At 55.7% G+C, this 16,418-nt stretch overlaps 1 protein-coding gene across 1 annotated transcript; it reads right to left on the minus strand.

Moving 5' to 3' along the window:
• Positions 1–100: 100 nt before the first annotated feature.
• Positions 101–16,123, minus strand: MAP3K10 (mitogen-activated protein kinase kinase kinase 10). The gene is made up of 10 exons (XM_027515818.1): positions 15,040–16,123; positions 11,289–11,469; positions 8,191–8,339; positions 7,532–7,707; positions 6,652–6,898; positions 4,507–4,623; positions 2,760–2,937; positions 2,516–2,628; positions 1,436–2,125; positions 101–702 (listed from the first exon to the last, which is right to left on the minus strand). Exons 1-10 carry the CDS (start codon positions 15,719–15,721, stop codon positions 380–382), a joined length of 2,856 nt encoding a protein of 951 aa, XP_027371619.1. The 5' UTR covers positions 15,722–16,123; the 3' UTR covers positions 101–379.
• Between the last annotated feature and the right edge of the window lie 295 nt (positions 16,124–16,418).

Below are 16,418 nucleotides of genomic sequence, written 5' to 3' on the forward strand. Positions count from 1 at the left end.
AATCTAGAGAGGCCTAGGACGGAGCATGGGGGGTGCTGTGCCACTGGGGATGATCTAGGATCTGGGGCTGGGCCAGGGAAAGACACACAGCCAAACGCGGTAGGGGGCAGGGGTTACCTTTAATGCTGCATTTTGTGCCGAATCCCTTATGACGCCCTGTCCCTGAGTACCCCTGCCCACCCTCCCCCCCACCGCAGGGCAGGCACAGGGCCCCACCCCTGGGGTACAAAGGAATAAATTAAGTGTCCTCCCTCCCCCCTTCCCCAATAAATAGTGAGTATCCTGCCCAGGGCCTCCCCTGCCGTGTGGCACGGTGGGCTGGGGCGGGGCCTGGGGCGCTACATTCATGGCTGCCCAGGCGGGCGGCTGCGGGCAGGCCTCAGCGGGAGCCATGGGCCCCGCACAGGGGGACTGTGCTGTCCTGGCTTTGCCCCTCCATGTCCATGTCGAGCAGCGTGGGCTGCATGCTGGGGAGCCCCGGGCTCTCCGGAGTGTCTGGCCTGCTGGGAGGCGAGATGCTGAGCGTCTGGCCGAAGGAGACCAGTTTCCAGGGGTCCAGGCGGGGACGGCTGGAGGCTGGCCGGGGCCTTGGGGCGAAGGTCAGGGTGGTGGGGCGGCCCGGGAACTCGGGGGGCCGACGGCGGGTGGGGAACAGGGCCTGGGGGTCGGGCAGGCGGGGGAAGTCCAGGGGATCTCGAGGGCCTGGTAAGAGAGGATCGGAGGAGGTGAGTGGGGTGGGCCAGACGGTGGTGTTTAAAAGGCAGGAGCATTTACATGAAGATTGGAATTGGACTTCTCTTGACAAAAAAATCTGATTTTCTTGGGCCCGCTGTCCAGCAGGGTTTGGACATCTACCTCGCCACCCCCACCCGCCCCCGACTCCTAACTGCTCACTCGTCTGGGTGCGACTCTGGGCAGCCCTTTATCTCTCAGAGCCTGTCTCCTTGCTAGTACTCCAGACAAAGCCTCATCCCTCCCGCCTCTCCAACCCTGGGCAGGCTCACCAAGACCCAGAGGCACCTTAGGCATGTTGCTGTCTGTGAACGGGGATTTCAGCACCTCGCTACACAGGCCAGGATTAAATACAGTAATTGTAGAACAAGGAGCACAGTGCCTGATAGGAGGTCCTTAGTTCCTTTCTGTTCTAATCGTCTTTGTCCTGCTAATAGAGAACGGGTACCTAACACCTGTTAGCGCTAGTAATCGTTGCCATTAATGTCACCTGCCTGGCCCCTGTAGGCATTAGAGTTGCCACCCCTGCTTCCTCCTGCGTCTCAGTTACCCAGGGATCCACAAAGCCTCTTGAAGCAGTGGGGGCCATGGGGACACTGACTCTCCCCACGCTAAGCAAGAGGACTCCGCTGGGCTGGGACATAGAGCTTTGGCGGGGTCAAGGGAGATTGGCCCTTTTCTGAGCGCTTGGAGCCTCACTCACCAGGGCCGGGGCCCATGGGCTCCGGCGCCCCTCGCTGCCCCAGCGCCCCATCCGACGGCGTCCGCCGGTGTCCGCGGCTCACAGCGCGCGCGGCCGTGACGTGGGTGGGCGTGAGCGACTGCCGGGGGTCCTTCTTGAAGCTCTCCAGCTCCAGGTCCACCAGGGGGTTGGTGCTGGGTTGGGGCGGGGGTGGGGAGGGTGGCGGGGAGGGCGCGGCCGGCGCAGCCTCGTCGCTGTCGGAGCGCAGCAGCGAACGCGTGGAGTTGCAGTCGGACACCGACGACAGTGACACGAGGGTGGCGGAGGGCGCCAGGCCCGGGCCGGGGGCCGCGTCGTCACGGCGGCCGGGAGAGCGCCCGGTCGGGCTCAGGCCCCGCGGGAAGCGGCCGCCACGGGGGAAGAAAAGGCCGTCGAGCCAGCGCCGCTGCTCCTCGCCGTCCGCCGCGCGCGCCTCGGCCACGTCGGCGCCCAGGCCCACGGCGCCCAGCAGCGTGGCGCAGCCCAGCAGGGCGAGCTCGCAGCGCCGCCGGGAGCCGTGCCCGAGCCGGGCGGGCGGCGCGGGCGGACTCGGCTCCCATGGCGCCCGCGCCCCCGGGGAGGGCTGGGCGGGCAGCGGCACCGTGAGGTAGGACGGGGTGGTGTAGGGGGACGGGGGCACGCTGTTGCCTCCGTCCGACTCCGCAAACTCCTCTGCAACCGGGAGAGGGCTGTCACTGGCCTCTGACTCACTTAACTCTGGGCCCAGGGCCTTTCGGCCCATCCCCCCACCCCAGGACTTGGAGGCAAGGAGTTGTCCCCAGTGACCCGCCCCCCCCCCCTCCCCCCGCCAAGATCACCAAGTCCCACTAAGCGTGGTTCTTGAGCATTTCTCCCCCAAATCCCCCTTCCCTTGGGAATGACCCCCACCTCCCAGGGACCAGCTATCTCCCATTCCAGGAATGCGTCCTACCCTCTGGCCAGTGAAATCCGGCTCCCTCCGCGCAACCCTGGGGAATGGTCACCCCTTGGTCTTGGGTTATGTTCCCCTTTGCCAGGGAATGTCCCTCTCCCTCCCTTTTAAAGGCACCCTCGCCCTCTTACCCATTTCATTGAGGCTGGCAAAGCCTGGGGCGATGGGTGTGTGTTTGGGGGATTTGCCCAGGTTGGGGGCACTTGATGACCACTGTTTGCTTCCTTCTCCCAGGGCCTTCAGCCTGCAGGGGGCACCAAAGATTGGGGGGGTGGGGGCAGTCATAGGCCTCCTGGCTGTCAAGGGCCTAGGAGAGAGGCACAGGGCGTGGGGAGGGGGGGCGCGTGGGGGGGTGGTGCTCCATGCGGCCAGTACCTCTCCTCTCCGCCAGCCCGTTCCTTCTGCAGCGTGGAGCTGGGCCCCCAGGTCCGGCCCTTCTTCTTGCCCCCGACCAGCTCTTCCTTCTTTGGGGGTCCACTGCTGCGGCCCCACGTCCCACCGCCACCACTGCTGCTGCAACTGGTGCTACAGCCACCACCATCCACAGGGGTCACTGGGCCCAGAGAAGCCACTTGGTCACTGGGTCTCAGCCTGTCCCAGTTGATCTCCAGCCTTAATCTCCCCGCCTTCGTCTCCCCCTCCACCTGGAAGCCCAAGGGAGCTGAGATTCTGACTCCAGTCATGACCCTTCCCTGCTATCCATCCTCACATAGCTCCCCCCAGCTATCCTGATGTCCTGGCTTCCTCCGTGTCATCACCGGTCACCCCTCACCGGTTAACTCTTCAGCCATCCCTTCATTCCCAAATGTTCACTAGCACCGTCTATGTGCCAAGCCCTGTGGGAGATGCTGAGAAGACAGCAGTGCTAAGAGTAGACCAGACACCCTGCCCTGGCCCTGGAAGAGTTTACATTTTAGGGGCTGAGGACAAATGATCAACAGGAGTCACCCTAGGTTGTCATCTGGGTCAGGGGCTAGAAGGTGATCAGCAGTGTGGGGCATGGAAAGCTGACAGGGGGCTTGGGGAGTTAGGGATGGTCTGGTGTGTGAGAAGGAGAGATCTGAGCAGAGACTTGAAGGAGGTGAGGGAGGGAGTCAGGGGGGACACAAGGCAGAGGGAGGAGCAGATGCCAAGTCCCTGTGGAGTGTTCCGGAACAGTCTGTCGCCTGCAGAGTCGACTGCTCTCTCTCCTCTGTTCCCATCACACGTTGAACATCCTGACCACCATGGTTCAGTCATTATTTGTCTCTGCGTCCTCCCAGAAGAATGACCTCTGGGTACAAAGCAGGTGCCCAAACAGTAGTGTGTGGCAGGGGTGGTGTGTGGGGTAAGGCCAGGGGTGAATGATGGAGCAGAATGGAGTGGGGAAGCTGACCGGGAATCCTTCACCTCCTCAGTGAACCCTGTACCTGCCATGCGGCTGACAGGCCGTCTGCCCCATTCAAGGTCCCTGCCCTGGCCCAGCACCCTCGTCCCACCTGTCTCCCCTCTTGACTCCTGCCCGCCTACAATCCCTACTCCTCACGGCAGTCAGAGGGAAAAGGTCAAGTTGCCTCCATCACTGCCTTGCTCACAGCCCTCCAGAGGCTCCCCCTCAGATGTTAGATAAAATCCAGATTCCTTATCCCCGCTCTTGAGGCCCAGGGCAATCCTCTCCTGCTGAACCCTCGACCATAAACTCACTGCTCTCCCTCCCATTCTTTCTACTTCATCCAAGTTGGCCTTTCCAGCTGATAATCAGCATACTTGTTCCTGCCTCTGGGCTTCCGCCTCTGCTGTTCCCTCTGCCAGGGACACTGTTCCTTCAGATCTCTGCATATGTTACTCCTCCTGACCATGCAGGTCCCTACTTAAACCTCAGCTTCTCTGCAGGCTTTCTTTGTGATTTAAAAATAGGAGCTCTTCTGTTTAGCTCCTTCCCTGATTTCCTTTAGGGTGCGTATCACTACAGGAAATTTCCTGTTCACCAGTTTGTTTACTTGTTGTCTGTTTCCCCCGATGAGAATGAGGGAGGGGAGTCCTTCCTGCCTGCCTGCCACCCTGATGTTGCTCTGGCTTGGTGCCAGGTATGTGCTCAGGGAAGTCTGTTCACTGACTGGTCAGGGCCTTGGGAGATACTCACAGCGAATGGCCCTCAGCCGGGGAATGATGCTGGGGCTTGCGGGTGGGCTGGCCCCATCTGATCCTTTCCGCTTGTCCAGGGTTGGAGAGGCCTGGACTGTGATCTTATGTTCAAAGCCTGCAAAAAGAAAGAGACTTTCCTAAGCACAGGATTCCATGAGTAGCCAAAGAGAAGTTCCCTTTGAAGGAAGATAGAAGGAATGCCACCATTTTATATTCCTTAATGCAGTGGTTCTCAAAGTGTGTTCCCAGACCAGCAGCATCGACGTCAAGTGGAAACCTCTTGGAAATGCAGAATCTTGATGCCCTCCCTGAATCAGGAACTGTGGGGGTGAGGTGCAGCAATCCAACTGCTGTGTAACAGTACCCAAGTGACCTCTGCTGCTCACTCAGGTTTGAGAGCCGCTGCCCCGAGGATCTAGGCTTGAGCGTCCAATATGGCAGCCATTAGCCACACATGGAAAGTAAGCGCTTGAAATGTGGCTTGTGCAACCGAGGAACTGGAGAGTGTTACCTTTAGTTATTTAGTTGTAAGTAATTTAAATTTACTTTTAAAAACAGATACTCAGTTCAGTCATTGGAAACATTTAAGTATGTTTGGAACAACTGTGGTATGTGAATCTGCTCTTTTAACTGTACATTTTATGAAACCTAAATATAGGTCAAGAAATTTTGAGGAAAATTTAGAGCCCAGATTGAGATGCACTAAGAATATAAAATGAACTCAGGCATAAGAATGCCTGAGTGAAGTCGCTTCAGTCATATCTGACTCTGAGACCCCATGGACTGGAGCCCGCCAGGCTCCTCTGTTCATAGGGATTCTCCAAGCAAGAATACTGGAGTGGGTTGCCATGCCCTCCTCCAGGGGATCTTCCCGATCCAGGGAGCAAACCTGAAATGCTTACACCTCCTGCATTGGCAGGCAGGTGAGTTCTTCACAACTAGTGCCGCCTGGCTTCCCTGGTGGCTCAGCTGGTGAAGAACCCGCCTGCAATGTGGAAGACCTGGGTTTGATCCCTGGGTTGGGAAGATCCCCTGGAGAAGGGAAAGGCTACCCATTGCAGTATTCTGGCCTGGAGAATTCTATGGACTGTATAGTCCATGGGGTCGCAAAGAGCTGGACACGACTGAGTGACTTTCACTTTCAGTGCCACCTGGGAAGCCCGTAAGATGCACCCTGGATTTCAAAGATTTAGTGTGGAAAAAAGGTAAAATATCTTATTTAAAATTTTTCTTGTAACGACTACATGTGAATATTGGGCTAAACAAAATACACTGTTAAATTATACACTGTTAAATTATATTAATACAAAGTTAATTTCACCTGTTTTCCCCTTTTCCATATGGCTACTGGAAAATGTAAATGACACACGCAGCCTGCATTATTTCTGTTGGCTGGTGTTATTCTAGGCACTGCTATAGGGCTTGTAACATCTCTTGTAACAGAGAATATCAGCATGAAGTGCCTTCTGACGTTACCTAGAAAGCAGTCTCCCCCCCCCCCCCACCCCTCCCCGGCCAAAAAAGAAATCAAACCTGAACTTAAAACTGAGTAAGCCTTGAGATCCAACTCTTAGGTTGAGCCATGTGAAACTTCTGTTTCTGTAGGTCAAAAATGGCTGAACACCAGCAATTTCACATGGTTCAACCTAATACCAATTAACAGGAAATTCAGGGGACAGAGGGACATGTTAAGAGATACCAGGGAGCTGCAAGCAGCAAAATCCAGACTATGGGAAATGCTCTGGCATAAATGAGGCAAGGAGGACAAAGAAGATTTAAAAAGATATTAAACTAATAGCTGGGAGACGAAACTATGAGGAAAAGTAAGGAAGTGATGGCCCTGAAAGTCAAGGCAGGCGTTTACTCTTAGGGAATGGCAGGGGGATTGTTTGGAGGGTGTGTATGCAGGCATCTGGGGTGGCTGTAGGGTCTCTCTGCTCTCCTGGGAGATTCTATTAATGCATTAAGCTATGCAGTTTTTTGTTTTTTTTTTGGGGGGGGGTCATTTTCTGTAGTTGTGATATACTTAGTAATAATAATAAAAAAGGCTTGAAAAGTAAAGAAATAAAAGGAAGAGATGACCCCTGGGTTAGCGCTGCTCCCAGCGGCCTCTCGGGGCTGCTGAAGGGGTGTGGCCGGGTACCGGAGGGCAGGCTGATGTGGCTGCCACCTTCCCGCAGCTTGAGCAGGCGGCTGCGCTTGAAGTTGCCCTTGCGTTTGCGGACCCGGGGCTTCTCCTGGCTCAGCTGGCACATGAGCAGGTGCAGCTCCCGCTCCACGATGTCCATCTCGCGCTCGGCCAGCTCCTGCTCGCGCCGCCGCAGCTGCTCCTCCTGGAAGCGCTGCTCCTGAGCCGCCCGCAGCAGCTCCTCTTCACGGCTCCGGAGCTCCTGCAGAGGAGATGGGCGGCTTGGGGAGAGGGCCGGAGCTACCCTGCCCCCAGGGATGGTCCCGGGGCTGCTGGGCTTGTTTGGTGTCCCGCACAGGCCATCCTGCTGTGGGGCAAATTGGGAGCACGATCCGACTTACTCTTCACTAACCAGGTTGGGGGCCAGGGCAGGAGGCTGTGTTGGCCCAAAGAAAGGGCTGGCTTTTCTTTCTTCTTCTTTTTTTTTTCTCTTTCTCTTTGATTTTTAATTTTTGAAGTTTTCAATTTGGAAAACATCCACAAAAGCATTGGTGCATCCGACGCACTCACCATTCGTCCAACTTCGATAGTTACTTTACAAATCTTTTTTCACGCATTACCTTCCTGCTCCTCTCTTCCTCTCACTTTTGCTGTGGGGTTTTAAAGCCAATTTCTAGACCTCATGCAGTGTCACCTGTAAGTACTTCAGGGTAGGGTGTCTTTTTCTTATCAATCTGCCAACAGGAGACTGTCTTTCCTTAACATGTGAAAAAGGCTCCCTCACCCTGCATGGGACCCGAAGACCCCTGGGCTCACGGAAAGGGACTCTGCCCCATCCATGGTATCAGAACTCAGGGATCTTGCTCCATCCCTCCCACCTCACCCCCGCCTTCACCTTCTCCTTGGTCCGGAGGTCATCAAACATGTGTTGAATCTCCAGCTTCCAGTCTTCCTGCAGCGAGTGAAAAGACTCCAGCGGCATCTGGAACAGGGCTGACTGTTCGATGACTTCAAGTTGCTTCAAGATGCTGCCAAAATCTGGCCGCCCGTGGGGGTCTGGGTCCCAGCATTCTGGGGTTGGGGTGGGAAGGACAGCAGTGGGAGTGGAGATGTCAATGGCCATGCTCTGGGGCATCAGCCTGCTCAGTGGAGGCAGGACTTTAAGGGACTGTGGACAAATAGCTCCCATGGAGCCCGGGGGAAGGAATTCAAAGCCAAGCTTTTGGAAGCGTTTCACTTGGTGAAACTCTGGGGAGAGAAACTCAGGGACCTGTTCCCTGACTGGTGGTAGAATCAAGGGTCAGGGAGGAATCCCAGGGCCAGTGAATCCTAATAGGCTGCCCTCAAGCGCTGTGGGCTTGCCTGGCCAGAACAAAGGTCTGGAGGCCATGGAGCCAACCGGAGGGGAGACTGATCATGGACCCATGGTTCCAGCCCCTTCTCCCTCACTCCTGGGCCCAATGGAATGGATGGGTGTGAAGGGGTGAGGTCTGGGCCTGAGGGCTCCTTGCCACCCCAAGCTGAGCCTACCCTCTCCACGGGGCCCTGGCTCACCCTCCAGTAGGCGGGCAAAGGGCTCGGGGCATGTGGAGGGAATGGGCAGAGTCAGCTTGTTCATAGCCACGCCATATGCCACGGCCAAGGCGTCGATTTCACGGTAGGGGACCTCACCCGTCAGCAGCTCCCAGAGCAGTACCCCGAAGCTGCAGGTGGGGGAGAGGGAGGGGTGACGCCAGAGCCCACCCTCATCCTCACCCACACCCCAGCCCTGCTTCCAGTCCCGTGGTGAGCCTCCCTCCCCCCAGCACCCAGCCCCGGCCAGTGAGGCCACAAGAACTGCCTTTGACCGTCACAGCCTGATCTCAAACAGATGTGGTGGGGTTGGTCCTCTGGTGTCTCTCCTTTGCTCTGTCCCCCTTTCCTCTCCTCTGCCTGAAAACCTTCGGTGGGTTCCTTGTGCCCACTGGGCAAATCCACCCTGATCTTGCTGACCCTGCAGCTTCCCCCTCTAAACACTCTTGGCCCCTGTACCAACCCCGGTTGCATCTCGCAGCCATGCTAAACAGTTGAACAAATCCTATTTTTCCTAACCTCTGGCCTTTGCACACATTGTTCCCTTGGTTGAGAACACCCTTCCCCTTTGCCTAACTGTCCTTTAAGTCACAACTCAGGTGCCCTCTCTAACCAGGAAGGCTTCCTTGATTCCACAGCCTCCAAATCTGGGTCGGAGGCCCCTTCACTACATTTCCATTGAACCCTCTGCACTTACCTCTAAATACAAGTTAACACTGTTTAACATTTACAGAGCACTCACTCCAGGCCAGCATTACTCAAGTCCTGTAAGGCAGAAGGCACTGGGTATGATCCCTATTTTATCCAGTGAGTGGGTGCAGGCTCAGAGAGGTTAAGTTGTTTGCCCAAGGTCACAGAGCTTGTAAGCGGTGGAGCCCCGCTGCACTCGGGCCCTCCTGAAGCCCGCAGCAGCCCTGGCGGCTACACCTTCCAGAGCACGCATCACTGTGCCACTGCCACCTGCAAACTCATCTTCTCCAGTAAACCACGCTCCTTCTGGTCCTCACCGGTGTTTTACGTACTGCCTAACACGGAGCGGATCCCCACGCTCCCCCATATCCAGGCATGCATTCATTCACCGTACACTTATTAAACATCTGCTGTGTGCTAGGCACTGTTCCGGGTACTGGAATAAGATAGACACAGCCCCTGCCCTCATGTAGCTCACAGCCTCTCCTTTCTCAGTGACAGCTCTGGTAAATTTGAGCTGGAGGAATGCTGCCTGGGATAATTTTCCATCCTCCTTTGCATCAAAGTATGCCCATATGGCAAGGGTTCTGGCCAGTGGGATATGAACTGTGCAGCGTGCAACTAATTTCCAAAAAGTCTCCTTAAAGGGAAGGGGTCCCCTTTCCTCTTTGCTCCGTCCTACTGGTTGGAATACAGACAATAAAAGCTGGCCATCCTGGACCATGAAGTAGCCTTGGGAATGGAGGCCATACAAGGTGGAGGAAGATAACAGTGGGTTGTAAGTGTGGGTAGCCAGACCCCACCCCCTCTACCTCTTCTACATCTCTGGAAACCTGTGGGGATGTTGTGATTGCCCAACGTGAATGACATCCCCATTAAAACCCTAAAATAGGACTCTGAATTCCTAATATTACATCAGTCCTGGGCTTTTACATGAGTGCAAAAGCATCCGTATTATTTTTATTTTGGGTTTTCTGTTGTCACTGAAATATGGCTTCTATAAATGTTTGGGATCATAAATGAATGCCTTATGTGAAGCAAGACTAAACTTCCCCCCAAGGGCTGCGCTGCTCTAGTTGAGACTTCCTGTCTGATCTCTCTGCCCCAGGACCATGACTTTGCTGCTTGGTCCATCTGGAGCCTCAGCTGGGGACTGACCTGGGTTTGGCTTCCTCCCAAGAGAAGGCTGAGTTTCTGCTGTCACCAGGTCCTGCAGGTGACAAACAGCCGCCTCCCTGGCCTCCTGCCCCCACTCCTGTCCCCTGAAGTCCATCAGCCAAGGGAGCCTTTGTGATGCTCCATCAGATAGTGTCATTCACAAATGCCTCCAGTGGCTTTCCAGTGCACTTGGAATAAACCTGGAGTCTGCTCCCTTCTCTGTGGAGCCCTCGGCTCTCTCTCCCCTCCATCATTTCCCACGACTTTCCTCCCTGCCTGCTCTGCTCCAGCCATGTGTCCTTTTCTGGAGCACGTCCTGCTTGTTCTCACCTCAGTATTTCCTTTGTGGCAGCTGCTCCCCCTGCCTGGGAAGCTTCTTCCCCTAAACTCTGCATGACTGGCTCCTTCTCGTCATCCAGAACCGGGCTCAAGTGCCATTTCTCATAAAAACCTTCCCCAAAGTCATTGCCAGACCACAGAGTGCTTTTCAGTTAGCTTCTTAGCTCGTAATACTGTCTAGTCCTTTATCTGGTGGGTTAACTTATTATTAACTTATTATCTTTTAAAAATTATTTTACAATTTTCTTAACTTAAAAACAGCCTTTTCAGCTTCACAGGTATGTATGTGAAAGTGAAGTGAAAGCTGCTCAGTCGTGTCTGACTCTTTGTGACCCTTTGGACTGCAGCCAGCCAGGCTCCTCAGTCCATGGGATTCTCCAGGCAAGAATACTGGAGTGGGTTGCCATGCCCTCCTCCAGGGGCTCTTCCCAACCCAGGGATTGAACCCATGTCTTCTGTGTCTCCTGCATTGCAAGGCATTCTTTACCCACTGAACCATTAGGGAAGCCCATGTATGTATGTATTATTCCTGTGGGCAGGAACTGGGTCTGTTTTTATATGCTGCTGTATCCCCTGAGCCCAGGGCAGTTGGATGAATGATGAATGGTTACCTATAAAGGTCTCAGTTTCCTGTCTCAGGAGTGGGGGCCATGTCATGGACGGGGTTTTGAGGGTCTTTGGTACTGACAGCCTATCTTTATACCACTTCTGCTAGCAGAGCAGGCACCTGCTTTGGTGCTCATCTGCTGGTCTGACCTTGCTGGCTGCCCCTGGACCCAGATCCCAGCTCCCAGTGGCTGTGGCAGCCGGTCCCTCCCACTCTGCCCTTCTCCCCCTTCCTCCCTCCTCCACGCCCAGGAGGCCTCCCCCCTCCCCGCCCCCAGCATCAGCACCTCCAGACGTCACTGCTTTTGGAGAAGAGGGAGAGACGGATAACCTCTGGGGCCATCCAGGCGTATGTCCCCGCAGCGCTCATTTTGGTGGTCTTGTGCCACTCGCGGGCGAGGCCAAAGTCCGTGATCTTGAGCACCGTGTCTGCGAGGTTGTGGTTCTCTATGGCCTCCAGGATAAGGACTGCAGGGTGGAAAGAAAGGGGGGTCATCCTGGATCTGCTTGGCTGCAGTCCTGCATCCTACCTCCACCTCACCTGGAATCTCCTATTTGTTCTCTCCCTGTCACCGTGGGTCACCCCCTTCTGCAGTAGCTCCTTTCCAGGCCAGAAGACCATGAACCCTCTCCCCCTGGTCTAATTGCTGCCTTAGCCTCCCACCAAGGGTTGGGGAGCTTCTCCTGAGTTCACTGGCCTCCTGAGTCTAACCTGGGCTCCCAGGAGTTCAGTGAAAGGTTTGATAGCCATGGCCTTGGTTCTCCTTGGTCTACGTCTCAGATTCCCAATCACCCCAAAAGTGGCAACTGCAGACATGAGCGGGAGGGGACGGTTTTCCTCCCCATTTTGTCACCTGCTATGGGGCCTCCGTGGCCCCAGTTCTACTCTTTTTTTCGTCACACTCTTTGCCATGTGACTTTGAAGTTCTTTCCACTAAAGAGGCAGCATGTATCTCCCCATCCTTTACTTTGGGTTGGCTGTATGACTCAACTTGTCTGATAAAATGAGGCAGAAGAGACAGAATGCCAGTCCCAAGCCCCGGCCTCTCATATCTACTTGCCCTCTTGCCCTTCCGCCATCACCACGACAACATGCCTTGGCTAGCCTGCTGGTCCAAGGAAGAGGAGCCCCACCTAAATCAGTTGACCTCCAGCAGGCCTGCAAATGCATGAGGAGTAACGAAGGACACTGAGTTTTAAGACACCAAGTTTGCCGGTGTGTGTGTGTGTGAGGATGGCTTGTTACACAGCAGTATTATAACAAAATCTGACTGACTGATCTATCCCCCAAGCATATGGAATGGTTCCAGCTTACTTGCTGCCTAGAGTGATTACTAACAACAGTAACAATCACGGCCAGTGTTTATCAGGAGCCTATTATATGGCAGGTACAGGGCTGAACCCTTTAGCAAATTAACTAGCAAGCAACCCATTTTATTGACAAGAAAACTGAGGCTTTGGCATGTGACTCTACCTTCTACAAGTCTTCCCTTCTCAAGTCACCAACTCCTGTTTGTGGTGTGACCCTGTGACACAGGGAACACCCCATGATCTTACACTTTATTTCTCCCATGCTGGGCCTAATTCAATTCACTTATACACACACACACACACACACACACACACACACACACACACGTATATATGTATATACAACACACATATATATACTATACAGCCCATGGAATTCTCCAGGTCAGAATACTGGAGTGGGTAGCCATTCCTTTCTCCAGGGGATCTTCCCAACCCAGGGACTGAACCCAGGTCTCCCACATTGCAGTCGGATTCTTTACCAGCTGAGCCACAAGGGAAGCCCATGTTACATATACGTTATATATATATAACATAATTATATACATATATAATTATGTTGCCCCTGCTTAAGACCCTCTAATGGCTTCTATCAAAGTCTTCACCGTAGCCCCTCAAGACTGACGTGATCTGGCCCTTCTACTTTTACGACCTCATCTCCTTCTTCTGCCTGACTCCTGCTCTTCCAGGCACCTTAGGACCTTTGCCCTGCCCAGGTCTTCATAAAGCTGGGTCCTATGGGTTCAGGTCTCTGCTCAAATGTTGCCTTCCTGGACCATCTGATCTAAAGAGCTCCTTCTGCCCCATTCTTAACCTGCTTTATTTCCTTCAGAGCCCTTGATACTCTGAAATTTTGTTATCTATCTATTTAAACATCAACCATCTATTTCTGTCCACTAGAATATAACTTCCATAAGTGTGTGTGTGGGGTAATCTTATCTTGTTCACTTCTGTAATCCCCAGAGCCCAGGACAGTGCCTACACTTAATTCTGCTTCAGAATTATTAGCTGAATGAACCAATGAATGAATGACATCAGATGAGGAGTTCCTCAGGGGAGGCTAAACGGGGGAAGCTGTGCTGTGGAGGCCCTGTTCCCTCTGTCTCAGGCATGCATCAGTCCCAGTGCCCAACCAGGAAGCCAGGCTAAGGGCCCCACTGACCCCTTGTCCAAGTGGCATTGGCTACAGAAAAATTGGGGTCCATGGGAGCATGTCCTTGCACCCCACCTGCAGGCTGTGAATCAGCAGGGGTGGGGGGAAGGACTGAGAAGGGACCCCGGGCTTCAAGAGGAGTGTGTTGGCAGTCCTGCCTCCATTTACCCAGAATTTCAGAGTTAGAGCGTGAGAGTCAAAGAGGATGGGGGCTGTCTGTCTGTCTTGCTCAATTCCCCGGCCCTGGCGCAGGACTGGTCACACCCTGGGCACATGGTAGCTGTCTGTTGGGTGAATGCCAGACCTAACAAGTGACGAAGACCCCACCCCTCTACTCCAGGGGCTCGCAGAAAAATAGTGCGGTGGAGTCAAACATTTCAAGATGTAGAATTGACATGAATCAGAAATAGATGAGACGTGAGGGTTGAGGGCAAAGAGAAAACCCTCCCATATTATGTGAGGGCAGGGAACACGTTGGCCTCACTCACAATGGACCTCTTTTTCTTAGTATATGATCTGATCCAGTAAATACCAGACGGCAGAATAAACAAATCAACGCAGACAAGAAAGGGAGTGACATGGGGCAGACGAAGGATGGGAGAGCCAGCAAGGTAGGATTTTTCTTTCCCGGCTGTGTCCTAACAGTCAGGACAGGGTCTGGTACCCAACAGGTGCTCAGGAAATATCCAGGAAATGAACGAAACCCCTAGATGGTGAGTGCCAGAAGGGCAGAAACCATGGCTCTTTTGGTCCCTGTTGGGCTTCAACATAATAGCTACTCAGTCAATATTAACTGACATCATGAGAAGCTGGTTGATCTAGATGTAAGTTCTGGGGAACCTTCCCTTCCATCTGGCCCCAGTTCTCCTTCAAGCAACCAATCAACTTTTGAGAGTCTTATGATAGGTCAGGCAGCCTGGAAGCTTTTACATAAGCTACATCCCTTTTCTTCCTTCTCCTCCTCTTTCCCAGTTTGTCTTGGCTAGCTGGGACAGAGGCCCAGGAGGACACCAGGAAGTGGTTCTCAACTGAGGGCTATTTTGCCCTACAGAGGACATTTGGCAATGTCTGAAAACGTTTTTGGTTCTCCTAACTGGGGGGTGGGGAATGCTAATGGCATCTAGTGGGTAGAGGCCAAGGATGCTACTCCATAACTTACAGCACCCAGGTCAGCCCCTCTGCAACCCTCCGGTGCAAATGTCCATAGCACTGAGGCTGAGAACCCCTGACTCTGGCCAGGCTCTTTCTGCCTCTGCCTGGTGGACTGTGGTAGCGCTGGACGGTAAGGGCCACGAGGGCAGGCACTGTACCTGTCCTGTTCACAGCAGGGAACACAGGGCCTGTCACAGTGTTCATGGATACATGTTTACAGAGCTACTGTGACTGTAGTCTTCAACCTTTCTGGGCTTCCTTTTCCTCCCTTAATGGGACAAGGACTGTCTCACCCAGCCCTGAAGGTATACTGCTGCCCCCTCTTGCCCCAGCCAAGATTTTCTGGTGTCCCCCTCCCGCCACCAAGGCTTGGCCTCACAAAGTTCAATGGAAGCAAGTTTTTGGAGGAGGACACCACTTACTGTTGATGGACTTGAGGTCCCGGTGGATGATGGGCACAGGGGCATCATTGTGTAGGTAGTTCATGCCCCGGGCCACCTGCACAGCCCAGTTGACCAGCACGTGAGGGGGCACCCGGCGCCCTGCCAGCACCCTGCTCAGGGCGCCCCCTCTGGCATACTCCATCACCAGGCAGAGGTGTGGGGGGCTGAGGCAGGCGCCCCTGAGGGCAATGATGTTGGGGTGCTGCAGGGCTCCGAAGAGTCGGGCCTCCTGGCGCACCTGCTCTGCTGTCACTGCCGGGTCCCGTTCAGGGTCCAGCCGGGCGGCCTTGACGGCCACCTCCTCGCCTCGCCACAGGGCCCGATAGACCTTGCCAAAGCCCCCTACGCCGATGATCTCCTCTAGCTGCAGCTCGTGGAAGGGGATCTCCTGGGGCAGCTGGAGGCCGGCGGGCGCGGCGGGGGTGCCGAGGGCCACGTAGTTGCTGGGGAAGACGCCCACACGACCGCTGGGTAGCTGCCCGGTCCACCAGCCCTCGTCGCCCGACACGGCACAGTCCTGGGAAAGCACCTGGACGCGGTCACCCCTCCGCAGGGTCAGCTCCTCTTCGCCCGCCGCCTCGTAGTCGAACACTGCGGTCCAGACGGGCCCCGCGGGGGTCGTGCCCCACTCCTTGGCCGCCCCCCACTCCTCCTCCTCCATGGGGGAGGGGCCGGGGGCTGCGGGAGGCCGCTTCACACAGGCTGCCCGCGGGATGCAGAGGGCGGGCCCCGGCGGCCAGGATGGGGGGCAGTCCCTGCGGATTCTAGGGGACTCCTGGGCGCCATGGCTAGGGGGCCCTCCACAGGAGCAAGAAAAAGCCTCTTTAAAAGGGCAGGGTCGTGCCCCCTGATTCAGCTGTCCAGGCAGGGTGGGGTGGGGGAAGGGCAGCGGGTTCACCTGTCCCCCCTAAACGTCAGGGCGCTAAGAAGGCCTGGCCGCTCAGCTGCCGAATTCCTGCCGGGGTCCGCCGGTGGGGGACGAGGGTGAGGGAAGCAGGCAGCCCCCTTCCCCGCGCCTCTCACCCCGCGCAGCTCCACCGGCGGCCCCCGGCTCCGCATCCCGGGCCACAACCTCCGGGCGGGGCGGGGCTGGCGGGGCTCCGGGGGCGCCCGCCCCAGGACGGGGTGGCGCGCCCCTCGGCCTCCTCACGCGCGGGGCGGCCGGGCGGCCCCCATCCTCAGCACCGGCCTCCCGGTTGGCCCCAGCCCCTGCCCCCGCCCGCGCCGCTTCCCGGGGCCGCCGGCGGTGCCTGAGTGACGTGCTCGCTGCCGCCGAGCCGCGGTGCCGCCTGGGAGTTGTAGTCTCCGGCAGCGCGGCTTCGAAGTCCGTCCCGGTCCCTCAGCCTCCAGAGCCTGAC

This window comes from Bos indicus x Bos taurus, chromosome 18 (genome assembly GCF_003369695.1).
Source record: "Bos indicus x Bos taurus breed Angus x Brahman F1 hybrid chromosome 18, Bos_hybrid_MaternalHap_v2.0, whole genome shotgun sequence".
NCBI lineage: Eukaryota > Metazoa > Chordata > Mammalia > Artiodactyla > Bovidae > Bos > Bos indicus x Bos taurus.